Below are 15,526 nucleotides of genomic sequence, written 5' to 3' on the forward strand. Positions count from 1 at the left end.
ATATAGCTGGCATATAAACCGATCTTGGGTCTTGACTTCTTGAGCCTCTAGAGGGCGCAATTCTTATCCAATTTGAATGAATTTTGGCACGTATTATTTTGTTATGATATCCAACAACTGTGCCAAGTATGGTTAAAATCGGTTCATAACCTGATATAGCTGCCATATAAACCGATCTGGGGTCTTGACTTCTTGAGCCTCTAGAGTGAGCAATTTTTATCCGATTGGAATGAAATTTTGCACGACGTATTTTGTTACGATATCCAACATCTGTGCCAAGTATGGGTTAAATCGGTCCATAACCTTATATAGCTGTCATATAAACCGATCTTGGGTCTTGACTTCTTGAGCCTCTAGAGGGCGCAATTCTTATCCAATTTGAATGAATTTTGGCACGTAGTATTTTGTTATGATATCCAACAATTGTGCCAAATATGGTTCCAATCGGTTCATAACCTGATATAGCTGTCATATAAACAGATCTGGGGACTTGACTTCTTGAGCTTCTAGAGGGCTCAATTTCTATCCGATTTGGCTGAAATTTCGCAAGACGTTTTTTATTGTTACTTTTAACAACTATGTCAAATAAAGTATAAGTCGGTTCATAACCTGATATAGCTGCCATATAAACCGATCTGGGATCTTGACTTCTTGAGCCTCTAGAGGTAGCAATTATTATCCGATTTGCCAGAAATTTTGTACGACGGATTCTCTCATGACCATTAACATACGTGTTTATTATGGTCTGAATCGGTCTATAGGCCGATCCAGCTTCCATATAAATCGATCTCTCTATTTTACTTCTTGAGCCCACAAAGGGCGCAATTCTTATTCGAATTGGCTGACATTTTACACAGGTCTCCAACATATAATTTAATTGTGGTCCAAACCGGACCATATCTTGATATCGCTCTAACAGCAGAGCGAATCTTTTCTTATATCCTTTTTTTGCCTAAGAAGAGATGCCGGGAAAAGAACTCGACAAATACTAACCATGGTGGAGGGTATATAAGATTCGGCCCGGCCGAACTTAGCACGCTTTTACTTGGTTTGGTTTGTTTGTTTGTTTGTTTATTGAGTGTAACACCAGCACAACAAGATTATATCTTATTGTAGATTGAAACGGGCATATTTTTTTTTGATTTACAACGGATTTCTCTGATACTTATATCACAACACAACATTATCTTTCAAATAGAGTATATTTTCTTTTAATCGGCCAACACATCCCTCATATACACTGGTAGATATATGAAAAAAAACGCGACAACGTCTCTATTCTGTTTAAATGGTACCAAACAATATATATATTTACTACTGTGAAAAAGGAAATTAAATAAGCATTCCAAAATGGGTAACAACAATAATAATCGGTAAAAAAAATGGATGACTTATGTAATTTTTGTGTTTTAACTTTTATTCTTTACTAGCTGACCCGGGCCCGCTCCGCTGCGTCTTCTTTTACTTTATATGGAACAAAAGTTTCCTTGGAATAATTATTTTCGACAATTAAAGATCTTTTAGTGAAAAACCATGCTACGAAAATAGTATATCGCTTGACTAACAGTTTAACAATATAAGTGCCTTTATCTGAATCCCATATGATCTTTATTGATCTACGAATTTAAGTTTGGATGTAAGGTGTACTCCATTCTTAAAATACTTCATATCAGCCCGATATTCTCATGATGTTTGATTTAATGGTGTTTTAAGGTGAGAGGTGGTCCCCCAGATACTTGGCCCTGTAAAAATATTAACATCGTGCTCTTCTCTCAAATACCATTTATTTAAACTCCATATTGCCATTGGCTTAAGAGGAGTTTACAGGATGAGGCGTCCCCCAAACATATGGCTCCAAAATAGGTTATCAAATTCGTTTTCTAATCTCAAATACCTTTCATTTGAGCCACATATTGGCATGGTTGAAAATTGCCCTAAATACATGGTCCTAAATTTGGATATCAAATTCGTATTCTACTCTCAAATACCTTTATTTGAGCCTCATATTGCGATGGTTAGTAAAAAATTGCTGTTTGTGGGGTATTTTGGGAAATTTGTCCAGAAAGTATGTATCAATTCTTGCTCTACCTCCCAATACCTTTCATTTAAGCTCCACATTGACATGGTCGGTAAATATGGCCGATTTAGGGGTGTTTTGGGGATTGGGGTGGTCCCACAAGCACTAAGCCCGGAAAATATATCAGCAACGTGCTCTATTCTCATATATCTATATATCATTTATTTGAACCCCATATTGCCATTGCCCTCAAAATTGGATATCAAATTCGTTTTCTAATCTCATTTAAACTCCTTATTGCAAAAGTCAGCAAATATGTCCGGTTTGGGGTATTGGCCCTAAAAAGTATTATTATTTAGTTCCACTCTCTTTAAGACCCTTATTGTCTTGGTGAGCAAATACGTCCTATTTGGGGGTTGTAATGGTGGTGGGACGTCCCCTAGACAGTTGGTCCCTAATGTTGATATCAGATACGTGGTCTACTCCCACATACCTTTAATTTGAGCCCCATTTTTCCATAGTCGGCAAACATGACCGGCTTAGGGGGTGTTTTGGGGGATGGGCGGCCACTCAGTGAGTTAGCCTTGAAAATATATATCGGATTCATGTTCCACTTTAAAACCCCTCTTATTTCAGCCTCATATTGCAATTGTCAGCAAATACTTACTATTTGGGAGGTGTTGTAAGGGTGGGGTGGCCCCATAGACACTTTTCCCGAATATTGTTATCAAATTCGTGCTTTACTCCCGAAGTCCTTTTATTTGAGCTCCATATTGCTATGGTTGTAAATTTGTCTCCTTTGGGGGATGTTTTTGGTGAGAGGCGGCCCCCCAACCACTTGGTCTCTATTTGGATATAAGATTCGTATTCTACATCAAAATACCTTTTATTTAAGCCCCATATTCCCATGGTCAGTAAAAATGAAATTTTGCACGACGTGTTTTGTTACGATATCCAACATCTGTGCCAAGTATGGGTTAAATCGGTCCATAACCTTATATAGCTGTCATATAAACCGATCTTGGGTCTTGACTTCTTGAGCCTCTAGAGGGCGCAATTCTTATCCAATTTGAATGAATTTTGGCACGTAGTATTTTGTTATGATATCCAACAACTGTGCCAAATATGGTTCCAATCGGTTCATAACCTGATATAGCTGTCATATAAACAGATCTGGGGACTTGACTTCTTGAGCTTCTAGAGGGCTCAATTTCTATCCGATTTGGCTGAAATTTCGTGGGAAAGTCGGTATCAATTCTTGCTCTACCTCCCAATACCTTTCATTTAAGCTCCACATTGACATGGTCGGTAAATATGGCCGATTTAGGGGTGTTTTGGGGATTGGGGTGGTCCCCCAAGCACTAAGCCCGGAAAATATATCAGCAACATGCTCTATTCTCATATATCTATATATCATTTATTTGAACCCCATATTGCCATTGCCCTCAAAATTGGATATCAAATTCGTTTTCTAATCTCATTTAAACTCCTTATTGCAAAAGTCAGCAAATATGTCCGGTTTGGGGTATTGGCCCTAAAAAGTATTATTATTTAGTTCCACTCTCTTTAAGACCCTTATTGTCTTGGTGAGCAAATACGTCCTATTTGGGGGTTGTAATGGTGGTGGGACGTCCCCTAGACAGTTGGTCCCTAATGTTGATATCAGATACGTGGTCTACTCCCACATACCTTTAATTTGAGCCCCATTTTTCCATAGTCGGCAAACATGACCGGCTTAGGGGGTGTTTTGGGGGATGGGCGCCCACTCAGTGAGTTGGCCTTGAAAATATATATCGGATTCATGTTCCACTTTAAAAACCCTCTTATTTCAGCCTCATATTGCAATTGTCAGCAAATACTTACTATTTGGGTGGTGTTGTAAGGGTGGGGTGGCCCCATAGACACTTTTCCCGAATATTGTTATCAAATTCGTGCTTTACTCCCGAAGTCCTTTTATTTGAGCTCCATATTGCTATGGTCGTAAATTAGTCTCCTTTGGGGGATGTTTTTGGTGAGAGGCGGCCCCCCAACCACTTGGTCTCTATTTGGATATAAGATTCGTATTCTACATCAAAATACCTTTTAGTTAAGCCCCATATTCCCATGGTCAGTAAAAAAGTCCTGTTTGGGGGGTGTTTTGGGAAAAGGGTGGACTCCCAGAAACGTGATCCCACATTTGGATATCAGATTCGTATTCTACATTCTAATACCTTTCATTTGAGCCCCATATTACCATGGTCGGTAAATATGTCCGATTTAGGGGTGTTTTGGGGCTTGGGTGGTCCCCCTAGCACTTGGTCCGACAATTGGATAACAGATACGTTTTCTGATCGTAAATACCTTTCATTTGAGTCCCATATTGTCGTGATTGGTCTAAATATATGTTTGGTAAGTTTTAGGGTGGGGCGTAACCCCTAGGTACCCCATCCGAAATTTGTATACCAAATTCTTATTTTTAGGGTACTATATGAGAGCACACAAAATTTCGCTTAAATCGCGCCACCCATCTCCGAGATCTGGCGTTTCTGAAAATTAGGGTACGGGGGAGGGTCCGCCCTCCTTCAGATATCAAAAAATGTAGTACCCTATTTCAAGAAAATCGTTTTAGCCGTTTCTGAGTCTATAACGAACACACAAACAAACAAACAAATCTACAAACAAACACAAATTGATTTTAATATATAAGATTTAGAAATTTCTTCAAATAAATGACTTATGTATGAATGAAAACATGGGAAAACATGCTAATTTTTTTGAACACCCACCAACAACGAGCATGCTTTGGCCTAAAAAGTCGAACTAACCCAATAATGACCATTGTACCTGACTGCGTACAGTAGAGGGAATGGGTCAAAAAAGTGTTTCATTCAGTAATTTTTATGGATTTTTATGGGTTAAACAGGTAAACGTTAATGCGTTAAATAGATAATGGATATAAAGGAACCAAACTTGTGGTTGCAAAACTGATACATTATAATTTCTGTAAGTGAACAATAAACATCAGAGTAATAGAAAGTCTTATTATAAAAATTTACCAAATATCGAAAATATTAGCTGGGAACTCGAAAGTTTTTGCAAATGTGCACAAATTTTTACTGGAAGTCGTTAGCGTACTTTATTTGCCAGCAGAAGAGAGCGCGAGAGAGAGCAAATTTTGACAGTTAGAAAATAGAGAACCTGCAAATTTCTACTGGAACTTTTTATGCCAGCAGAAATTCGCAACTTTGAACAGATGTTTTGTAAAGGTCAGCTGTTTTATGAAAAGCAGACGTTAAATGAAAATACAAAAGCAAACGGCAAAATGGATCAAAGAGGCAGAGGTAAGTAAAAAATATAATTTTTACTTACCTAAGGAAAATACCTCAAAATATCGCCAGCATTTTTTTTAATAAAATTGTTTTCCAAGCAAACAAATAAAAAACTAACCAAAACCAACATCAACTGTTTTTCTGCAAATGTTCACTGGAAATCGTTCGCGTACGTATGCTTCCAAATTTTTAAAGAGAGTTAAATAGCTCTTACTCTCCTGCCAATTTTTACTGGAAAGGAAAGCGAACAGACCTATTATCAAATTACATAAAAATGTGTATGATATGGATTGAATGTGGAAAAACGACATAAAATAGATGTGTCGATAAAGAAGCATATTATTTCCCTCCTGGGCACCTCAGTGAAAATTTATTGCCAAAATATTTCCTAACATAGTAAGCATAGCTTTTTTATAATTTGCTTTAATCAACAATAAATGCAATTGTACATTTTATTTTTAAGTAGGCTATGATTTTTCCTTATTATGTGATGTGTTCCAGCTAAAGAAATTTTTTAATCATGTCAGCTTTGATATTTTCTTTTGCTTATTGTAACCAAGTAAGCCTTGACTTTTTGTCTTATATATGTGACATCACGTTTGAACTTTTTAGTCAGTCATCTCTTAAACTTTGTCAAATAAACATTAAATTGTTCTTTTTATAAAAAAAAAATAATTGTGGTGTGTTTTAATGAAAATTAAACATTAAAAAGTATGACGACGCAGGATACAATTCTCCAACACCAATGGAAGTTTCTAGCGTAGCGATTAAAGCCCCACCATTTTGGCTTGCGGATCCTTTGCTCTGTTTAAGCAAATAGAGTCAATGTTTTTAATGGCAGGCGTAACGCAAGACGAAATTCCATACGATTGTTGCATCAATTGAGAGCTGGTTCATGACATCAATGCCCCAGCTGTGAATATGTATGGCACATTAAAGGATTGGTATGCTGTTTTGCCGATTCCGAAGAAAAACGAGAAACTCCTGACAAGAATTGAGCTTGGAGACAAGAAGCCGTCCGAGTTATTGAGCGGAATGCGAAATTTGGCTCAAGGTAAGGTATCGAACGAGATTTTAAAGCAACTTTGGATGCAGCGTCTTCCGACAAAATTTCCGATTGTGCCGATTCAGAAGTGTGTGCTATTACTCCTTCCGACAGCCGTCTTGAGGATATAGAGAAAAGCTAGAGAATCTTTGTGCAAAGATAGATTCATTTGGTCAGCGTCAGAAACATGTAGTCGATCTAAATTTTCAAAGAGAGATATTTCTGGGAGAAAGCGAAGAAGTGTGTTTCCGTGGAATTACCATGCCTCGGAAAACTAAGTGACGCACCGTCCTTTGTGACAGACGGTTGCAGCCAAGAGATTTGTTGCCTGTTTGTTCGAGATGTAAAAAATAACACGTAAAAGCGTGCTAAGTTCGACCGGGCCGTATCTCTATACCCTCCACTATGGATCGCAATTGTCGAGTTCTTTGCGCGGTATCTCTTCTTAGGCAAAAACGGATATAAGAAAAGATTTGATCTGCTATTAGAGCGATATCAAGATATGGTCCGGTTTCGACCACAATAAAATTATATATTGGAGACCTGTGTAAAATGTCAGCCAATTCGAATAAGAATTGCGCCATTCAAATCGGATAATAATTGCGCCCTCTAGAGGTTCAAGAAGTCAAGACCCAAGATCGGTTTATATGGCAGCTATATCAGGTTATGGATCGATTTCAACCATACTTGGCACAGTTGTTGGATATTATAACAGAACACGTCGTGCAAAATTTCATTCCAATCGGATAACAATTGCACACTCTAGAGGCTCAAGAGTCAAGACCCAAGATCAGTTTATATAGCAGCTATATCAAAACATGGACCGATATGGCCCATTTACAATCCCAACCGACCTACACTAACATGAAGTATTTGTGCAAAATTTCAAGCGGCTAGCTTTACTCCTTCGAAAGTAATCGTGCTTTCGACAGACAGACGGATAAAATGTCGCGACGATCAATAATATATACACTTTATGGGGTCTCAGACGAATATTTCGAGTAGTTACAAACAGAATGACGAAATTTGTGTACCCCCATCCTATGGTGGAGGGTATAAAAATTTATCCTGTTTCAAAGTCCCAGCGCAGGCAACCTCCACATAGTCTCGTATTATATGCTGCTAATAAAACACCTATTCAAACATTTGGAACAAAAACGTTAACCGTAGATTTAATTGTAAGGTGTTGTAATTTTGAGAATTTCTCTATTATTCGCCGCACTCTTTATGAAGAATATATTAACCGTCCCTTAGTATATAAAAATAGTATACATCATTGCTTTGCTATTCGTCTTGTTATTCAACGCAAAGATCCTGGAGAAAATTTTCACGTTGTTCTTCTGAATTGCCGTTTCTTGAATCGGTTAATTGGCTTCCATTACCTGTGCATAAAAAAATATTGCGGAAGGAAAACGACGCTGATCTGAAAGTCATTAACGGAGTATAATCAGATTTAACTGACTTTAAACCATCTCCAAGCAATGTTTTTATCTCCGAATCAGAATATACCTCTTCTCAAGGAGAATTTATATAACAACATTTTATATCCCAAGGAGAATTTCATGATCGGGGGTTCGGGACTTAGAATTGTCGAAAAAACAAACGGAACTTCTAGGTGCCAGATTTAAGCAATGGACTTATTTGCAAGAAAATGTAAACATTACGTTTCGCAAGACCGTAGAAACTAGTATATTTGGATCACTTTTCAACGAAAGAACTGCAAATAGTAATTTGGCCTACTGCAACGATGTGAACGTGTTGTTTGAACAACTTGCATATAGCCATGATCAAGAAGATTGTCGATAATTTATTGAAGGTTCAACGAAAAGTAATATAGGCATTTTTATATAGTTTCCTATATTTTATATACATATGCATATCTTCTATTTCTATTTTGCATAATCATGGATCGCTTCCTTCGGTACCACTGGCTTACGCTACATACAATCATGTGACAGTATGTCTCTAATACTTAATGCTATAGGATATACTACATATAATTGGCTAATTGTGGCTGATTTGAAAGTACTAACAATTTAGAATTGCTTGCAAGGTGGAACACACAAAGTATTCTTGCCAAAGAGACTGGAAATTGCGTTCAACAGCTATGAGTGGTGAAAAAATAGCATAAATATCCCGTTAGTCAATCCAAAAGACATCATTTTACCTCTATTGCACATAAAATTGGGCTTAATAAAGCAATTCGTGAAATCACTTGGTAAAAACGGAGCAACATTCAGATACTTTGAACAGGTTTTTCCACGAATTACGGGCGGAAAATTAAAAGAAGATAAAACATTTATACAATAGTATTATATTTACATTAATAAAAGCAATTTAATTATAAATCAACAGGTTAATTTATTGGTCCTCAAATACGGAAATTGGTAAAATATGACAAATTCATACAACAAATGAAACCTGAAGAAAAACAGACATGGGATGGTTTTGTGTTTTTCTTGGAAACACAAAAAGTGAAAATATTGAGCAACATGCTGTCGGCTTCCCATGCAATGGGTTGACAATTTCAATAAAATTAGACAATCTGCAATTTGGAACGATTTTCATTAAGTTTAGGACAGTTGAGTGATGAGCAAGGTGGAAGAATTCACCAGAAAATATCTAAAATTGAACAACGTTTTATTGCAAAAAATAAAATCAGTAATTACTGCTGGTCCTTAAAGCGCAATACTCTCAGCAAAGTTTATAAAAACACACAGAAATACAAAATATTTTTAAATAATAACCAAAACGTTAAACACAAAAAAATTGCATAAGTCATCTATTTTTTAAGCGATTTTATTGTTATTACCTATTTTGAAAATCTTATTCAATTTCTTTTTTCACAGTAGTAAACATATATTGTTTGGTACCTATTAAGAAGAATAGAGATCGAGAAAAATGTTGTTTTGTCTTTTTAATGCGTTTTTATACCACCATAGGATGGGTGTATACCCTAGGATGGGTGTATACTAATTTCGTCTAAGACCCCATAAAGTATATATATTCTTGATCGTCATGACATTTTAAGTCGAACTAGCCATGTCCGTCCGTCCGTCTGTCTGTCGAAAGCACGCTAACTTTCGAAGGAGTAAAGCTAGCCGCTTTGCACAAATACTTCTTATTAGTGTAGGTCAGTTGCGATTGTAAATGGGCGGTATCTGTCCACGTTTTGATATAGCTGCCATATAAACCGATCTGGGATCTTGAATACTTGAGCCGCTAGAGGGCACAATTCTTATCCGATTTTATTGATATTTTGCACGTAGTGTTTTGGTATCACTTCCAACAACTACGCTAAGTATGGTTTAAAGCGGTCCATGTTTTGATATAGCTGCCATATAAACCGATCTGGGGTCTTTACTTCTTGAGCCTCTAGAGGGCGCAATTATTATCCAATTTAGCTGAAATTTTGCATGAGGTGTTTTGTTCTAACTTTCAACAACTGCGCTAAGAATAGTTCGAGTCGGTCCATAACCTGATATAGCTGCCACATAAACCAATGTGGGATCTTGACTTCTTGAGCCTCTAAAGGGCGCAAGCATTATCCGATTTGACTGAAATTTTGCACAACTTCTTCTCTAATGATCTTTAACATACGTGTCGAATATGGCATGAATCGGTTTATGGCCTAATACAGCTACCCTAATACTGATCTCCCTATTTTACTTCTTTAGCCTCTAAAGTGTGCAATTCTTACTAGATTTGGCTGGAATTTTACACAATGACTTCTGCTATGGTCTCCAATATTCAGTTCATTTATGGTCCGAAATGGACCATTACTTGATATTGTTCCAACAACATAGCAATTCTTTTATTTCATCCTTTGTTTGTCAAAAAAGAGATACCGTGGCAAGAGCTCGACAAATGCTATCCATGGTGGAGGGTATATAAGATTCGGCCCGGCCGAACTTAGCACGCTTTTACTTGTTTTATATATCAGCCACTGTAACTTAGCAATTTGTTTGCCAATTTAAAAGTAATGTACCTCATTTGAAAGAAACTGTTGTGACCTTCAAAAAAAAGTGAGATTCATAGAAAACCGTTGTCAATCAAAAAAGTTATGCTCGTGTTAAACCGAAAATCCGCAAAAACGCGCTTTTCTCTACATTTGGAGTCATAAAATCACTTAACGAAGTGACCCAAAAAATTAAAGGTATTTTCATTTTCCATGGACTCCGACAAAACAGAATCGGGACATTAGAACCCCTGCATAGTGTTTGCACAGTGTTATTTTCAAATCATTCATCGTTTCATATCGTACACTATAGAGTGGAGTGATACCAATTTCACCGCTCTGTTCGTAACATCCGACTGTTGAAGGCACGTTATCTTGCGAGCGAATCTGTTCCAAATTTTACACAAATATTTCTTATTGGGAAAGCTTCAATGGCCGTAAGTTGGAAGGTTGTACATATTTCGGATCCATTGCGAAGACCGCTCGGTCCATTCTAATGACTGTATAAATTAGACTGACCCAAGCTATAAACGGGAATTTGTTCCGTAAATAGGGAAATGGATACCATTCAATTTTTTGTCTTTATACCCTAATAAGCAAATTACGAATATTTCGACTTCTATTTTACAATAACTTTATGTAAAAATAGCAAAACAAAAAAAAACAAGTAATTGCGTGATAAGTTCAGCGAGGCCGAATATTATATATCCTCCACCATGGATCGAATTTGTCGAATTCTTTCCCGGTACCTTCTTTTAGGCAAACAAATGATAATAACAGGGCTCGACACGGCCCGTTTACAATCCCAACCTACCAATACTAATAAGAAGTATTTGGAAGTCATAACAAAACAACTCATGCAAAATTTCATCCAAATCAGGTAATAATTACACCCTCTAGCGGCTTAAGAAGTCAAGGTCCGACATCGGTTCATATGGCAGCTTTATCAGATTATGGACCGATTTAAATCTTACTTAGCACAATTGTTAGAAGTAATAATAAAACAACTCAAGCTAAGTTTCAACCAAATCAGGTAATAATTGCGCTCTCTAGTGGCTCAAGAAGTCAAGGTCCGAGATCGATTTATATGACAGGTATATCAGATTATGGACCTATTTAGACCATACTTAGCTCAGTTGTAGGAAGTCACAACTAAACACATCATGCATTTCAGCCAAATCGGATAAGAATGGCGCCCTCTAGAAGCTCAAGAGGTCAACATCCAAGATCGGTTTATAAGGCGTCTATACCAAAACATGGACTAATATGGCCCATTCACAATCGCAACTGATCTACACTAATAAGAAGTATTTGTGCAAAATTTCATGCGCTTAGCTTTACTCTTTCGAAAGTTTGTGTACTTTCGACAAATAGACGGACGGACGGCTAGATCGACTTAGAATGTCATGACGAACAAGGATATATATACTCTATAGGGTCTTAGACGAATATTACGAGGTGATACAAACGGAATGACGAAATAAGTATACCCCCATCCTATGGTGGAAGGTATGCAAATGGAGTGTATGCGTTTCAATAAAAATTCTTTTTATGTCTTGTGACACACCGTTTTTTTTTGCAGAATAATTATTGGTGCACCTAGAGCTCAGTCCACCTTGCCACATCAACGGCAAATCAACGAAACGGGAGCTATATATCGTTGTACTTTAAATGACCCAACCAATTGTAGTCCATATGTATTCGAAGAACGTGGCAATATTCTGCTTGACAAAAATGCAACACACTATTTGTCCGAATTGAGAGAATTTCAATGGATGGGAGCATCAATGGATGGTGGCAGCAGGGATAGTGACAGGCTCATTGTTTGTGCTCCTCGACTTTTGTCCCCATCAACGAATAACTACCATATGTGGGGTTTATGTTATTGGATCAGTGACACCTTAGCCGATTCACCCATTAATGTTATGACAGTGGCAGAATTGCGATCCGTAGATAACCAAATTCGAAGTTATGAGGACGGTGAAAGAGCCTATCATTACATGATCGCTGAGCAAGGCCTTAGTGTCCATGGCACCCCAGACAATAGGGAATTTGTCATTGGCGCTCCTGGCATAAGTAATTGGAGAGGGTCAGTCATACGCCACCGCATTGTGAGTGGTGGAAATGATATACCAAATCCGAAAAACTTCAAACAGCCCATTGACTCCTACTTGGGCTACTCTGTTAGCTCGGGATATTTCGATTCAACTAGACCCAAAAGATTGATGTATGTAGCGTCTGCACCGCAAGCTGATTTACAATCTGGAGAGGTAACCGTAGTGGTGTCCATGTTGTTGTTTTTTATTACCAATTTCCTCTTAGGCCTATATTTTCGACTACAGTGGCTTTAAGATAGTAAAGAGCTATGTGTGCCGCGGCTATCAATTTGGAGAGTACTTCGGATATGCTGTTCTCGCTGAAGACGTAAATGGTGATGGTCTTAGTGATGTTATAGTATCGGCGCCTTATTACGCTATAGGCGAATCGTACGAGGATGGCGCGATCTACATTTTTATTAACCAAGGCAATGTAAGTAGATGTCAACATTTCCTATTATATTTTATGGGACTCATTGGGAACATCTCTTATTGTTTACAGTTTAACTTTGAGAAGAAATTGATCATTTCGCCCGTTCAGGGTAAGGGCAAATTTGGCACAACTCTCACTAAACTAGGCGACATTAATCTGGATGGTTTCAATGATATCGCTGTTGGAGCTCCATTTGATGGTAATGGCACAGTTTTTATTTATATGGGAAGTAAAAATGGCCTAAGCGACCAACCCAGTCAACGATTGCATTATCCTGTGATTAGTGACTCGCCCTATGGCAGTGCAATGTTTGGGCATGGTCTGTCCAAAGGTTCCGACATTGATGATAATGGCTATAACGATTTTGCCATTGGTGCTCCCAATGCGGAGGCTGCCTTCCTTTATCGATCCTACCCCGTTGTAAGCATTGAAGCTACCATTGTTTTGCAGACGCGAGAAATCAAACCTAGGCAGTCCTCATTTCCCGTAAAGGTGTGCTACCGAATTGTTACAAAGTCGCCTAAGATGAAAAGTCAAGATATAAGTATAGTATTGCTTATTGATCAACAAGCTAGGCGTGTTCGAATATCATCCACGAATAGTGGATATGAGTGGACATTGAGAGCCGCAGCTACCAGAGAAACGAAATGCGAAACCCTAAACTGTGAGGTACGATTTAATCAGGCCGAAGTCTATAAACCAATACCATTAGAATTGAGCTACAAACTCGTTAATAATGTTCCCGATTCCAAGGGTAAATAATGGCGGCATATGTTGAAGTCTATAATAAAACCAACCATTTTAATTTACAGACTTCTGTGATGATTGTGCGGCTATTGATCCTTTGGCACCCAAAACCTATTCCGAAAAAATAATTTTCAACACAGGCTGCGCCTCAGATGTTTGCGTTGCAGATTTACAATTGACTAGTAAACTAAAGTAAGTTCTATAGTTTTGACCTTGGAATCTCTCATAGCATGGTATTTTCCTATAGTCACACCTATGTCGTGGGAAGTAGCTCAACCTTTAATATCACTTATGAAGTAGGAAACCGCGGTGAAATCGCCTACTTACCTCAAATCAATATTGCCTCGTCCAACCGCATGCCGTTTGCCAAAGTTCCGTCGAATTGCAAACACAACAAACAGGAAGCAATAATGCTGTGTGATCTGAATCATGGTCAACCAATGTTACAAGGCATGACGGATAGCATAACAATTATGTATGATGTCAGCAGCATATCGGGAGATAGCATGCAAGTTAGAGCCAAAGTTGTAAGCACGGGCAAGGAGTTGAGTTATGGTGATAATGAAGTAACTGACACCATACAGTTGGTGCAATTAGCGGAAATCGTCGCGTCTGGGTATGTGTGAATCCGTTAGGGCACTTTAAATTATTGAATTGTTTAAATCCCCTCATTACAGAGAGTCCAAAAAGACAAACATCAATTTGGAAGATCCAAGTGATACAGAATTTGTCAATGTCTATGCGGTAAGTAAATGTTTCGAATTGTAAAATGTCGAAGTCTTTTTTTTTTTTTATTTATTTGTCTATAGATATTATAATCCTTACAGACTAGCCTATATACAATATACACAAACTAAGCTTAATAACTACGAATTCAGCAAAATAATAATCTTTTTCTTTAAAGAATATTTGTTTTCGCACAGATCTATATTATTGTAAAATTTATTAAATTCAACACATAAACGCCTAAATGGGTCATTGTTCGCAAAATTCGTACGATAGTATTCAACATGAAGAAGATTAAAATTTCGTGAAGGTCTCAGCGGCACGTTCAAGTAGATGTGGTCCAACAGAAACTCCGATGTTAAATTCCGTTTAGTATATTTAACATGAAATTCAGATTAAGCATTGAACGCCGACTTTCCAACGAAGGCAATTTGATCAAATTTAATCTTTCTTTATAAGATGGTAAAGTATTAAATGTCCAGTTACGTCTACATTAGCAGAATAACACAAACTGTTTTTGCACAGACTCAATTGAATTGCAGTGGATTTTATAATTTGGGCACCATAATATAGAACCATACTCCAGTATCGGTTGAACAAGGGATGTGTATAGATTTCTTGTGACGATTGGATCAACAAACTCTTTGCTCCAACGCTTAACAAATCCTAAAGAACCATAGGCTTTATTGATCGTCAAAGATATATGTGATCTATAGTTTAACCTTTGATCTAACAAGAAGCCAAGATCCATGATTGATTCCACAGTTTCTAGGGGCGAACCGTTTATAGAGTAAATTGTTGTTAGATGATTTGATCTGTAAAACGATATATGTTTACATTTTTTTATGTTCAATTCCATTAGATTCAGTTGACACCAATCTTATAATCGGTCAAGGTCGGATTGTAGTTTCAGTTGATCTGTGCCATTTTGAATGGTTTTGAAAAGTTTAACCTCGTCTGCATACATAAGTACTCGAGAGAAAGTGGCAGTGGATGGTAGATCATTAATAAATAATGAAAACAAAATAGGCCCAAGATGACTACCTTGTGGGACTCCAGATAAAACATCAATAGTTTTAGAAACAGAATCATTAAATTTTACAGTTTGAGTACGATTAGACAGGTAATTTGATATCCATGCTAGCAACGAGTCTGAAAACCCCAGGAGGTCTAGCTTGTGTAATAGAAGACTATGA

At 37.5% G+C, this 15,526-nt stretch overlaps 1 protein-coding gene across 1 annotated transcript in view; it reads left to right on the plus strand.

Annotated features, from left to right (window-relative positions):
* LOC106091013 (integrin alpha-PS3) overlaps positions 1-15,526 on the plus strand; it is a 34,170-nt gene that overhangs the window by 5,574 nt on the left and 13,070 nt on the right. The window contains exons 2-7 of the mRNA XM_059370267.1: positions 11,911-12,598; positions 12,651-12,857; positions 12,927-13,611; positions 13,670-13,796; positions 13,852-14,220; positions 14,282-14,348. Of these exons, the coding sequence (XP_059226250.1) occupies positions 11,911-12,598; positions 12,651-12,857; positions 12,927-13,611; positions 13,670-13,796; positions 13,852-14,220; positions 14,282-14,348 (2,143 nt within the window). The remainder of the gene's footprint in view (positions 1-11,910; positions 12,599-12,650; positions 12,858-12,926; positions 13,612-13,669; positions 13,797-13,851; positions 14,221-14,281; positions 14,349-15,526) is intronic.

Source organism: Stomoxys calcitrans, chromosome 5 (assembly GCF_963082655.1).
Source record: "Stomoxys calcitrans chromosome 5, idStoCalc2.1, whole genome shotgun sequence".
In the NCBI taxonomy this organism is placed as follows: Eukaryota; Metazoa; Arthropoda; class Insecta; order Diptera; family Muscidae; genus Stomoxys; species Stomoxys calcitrans.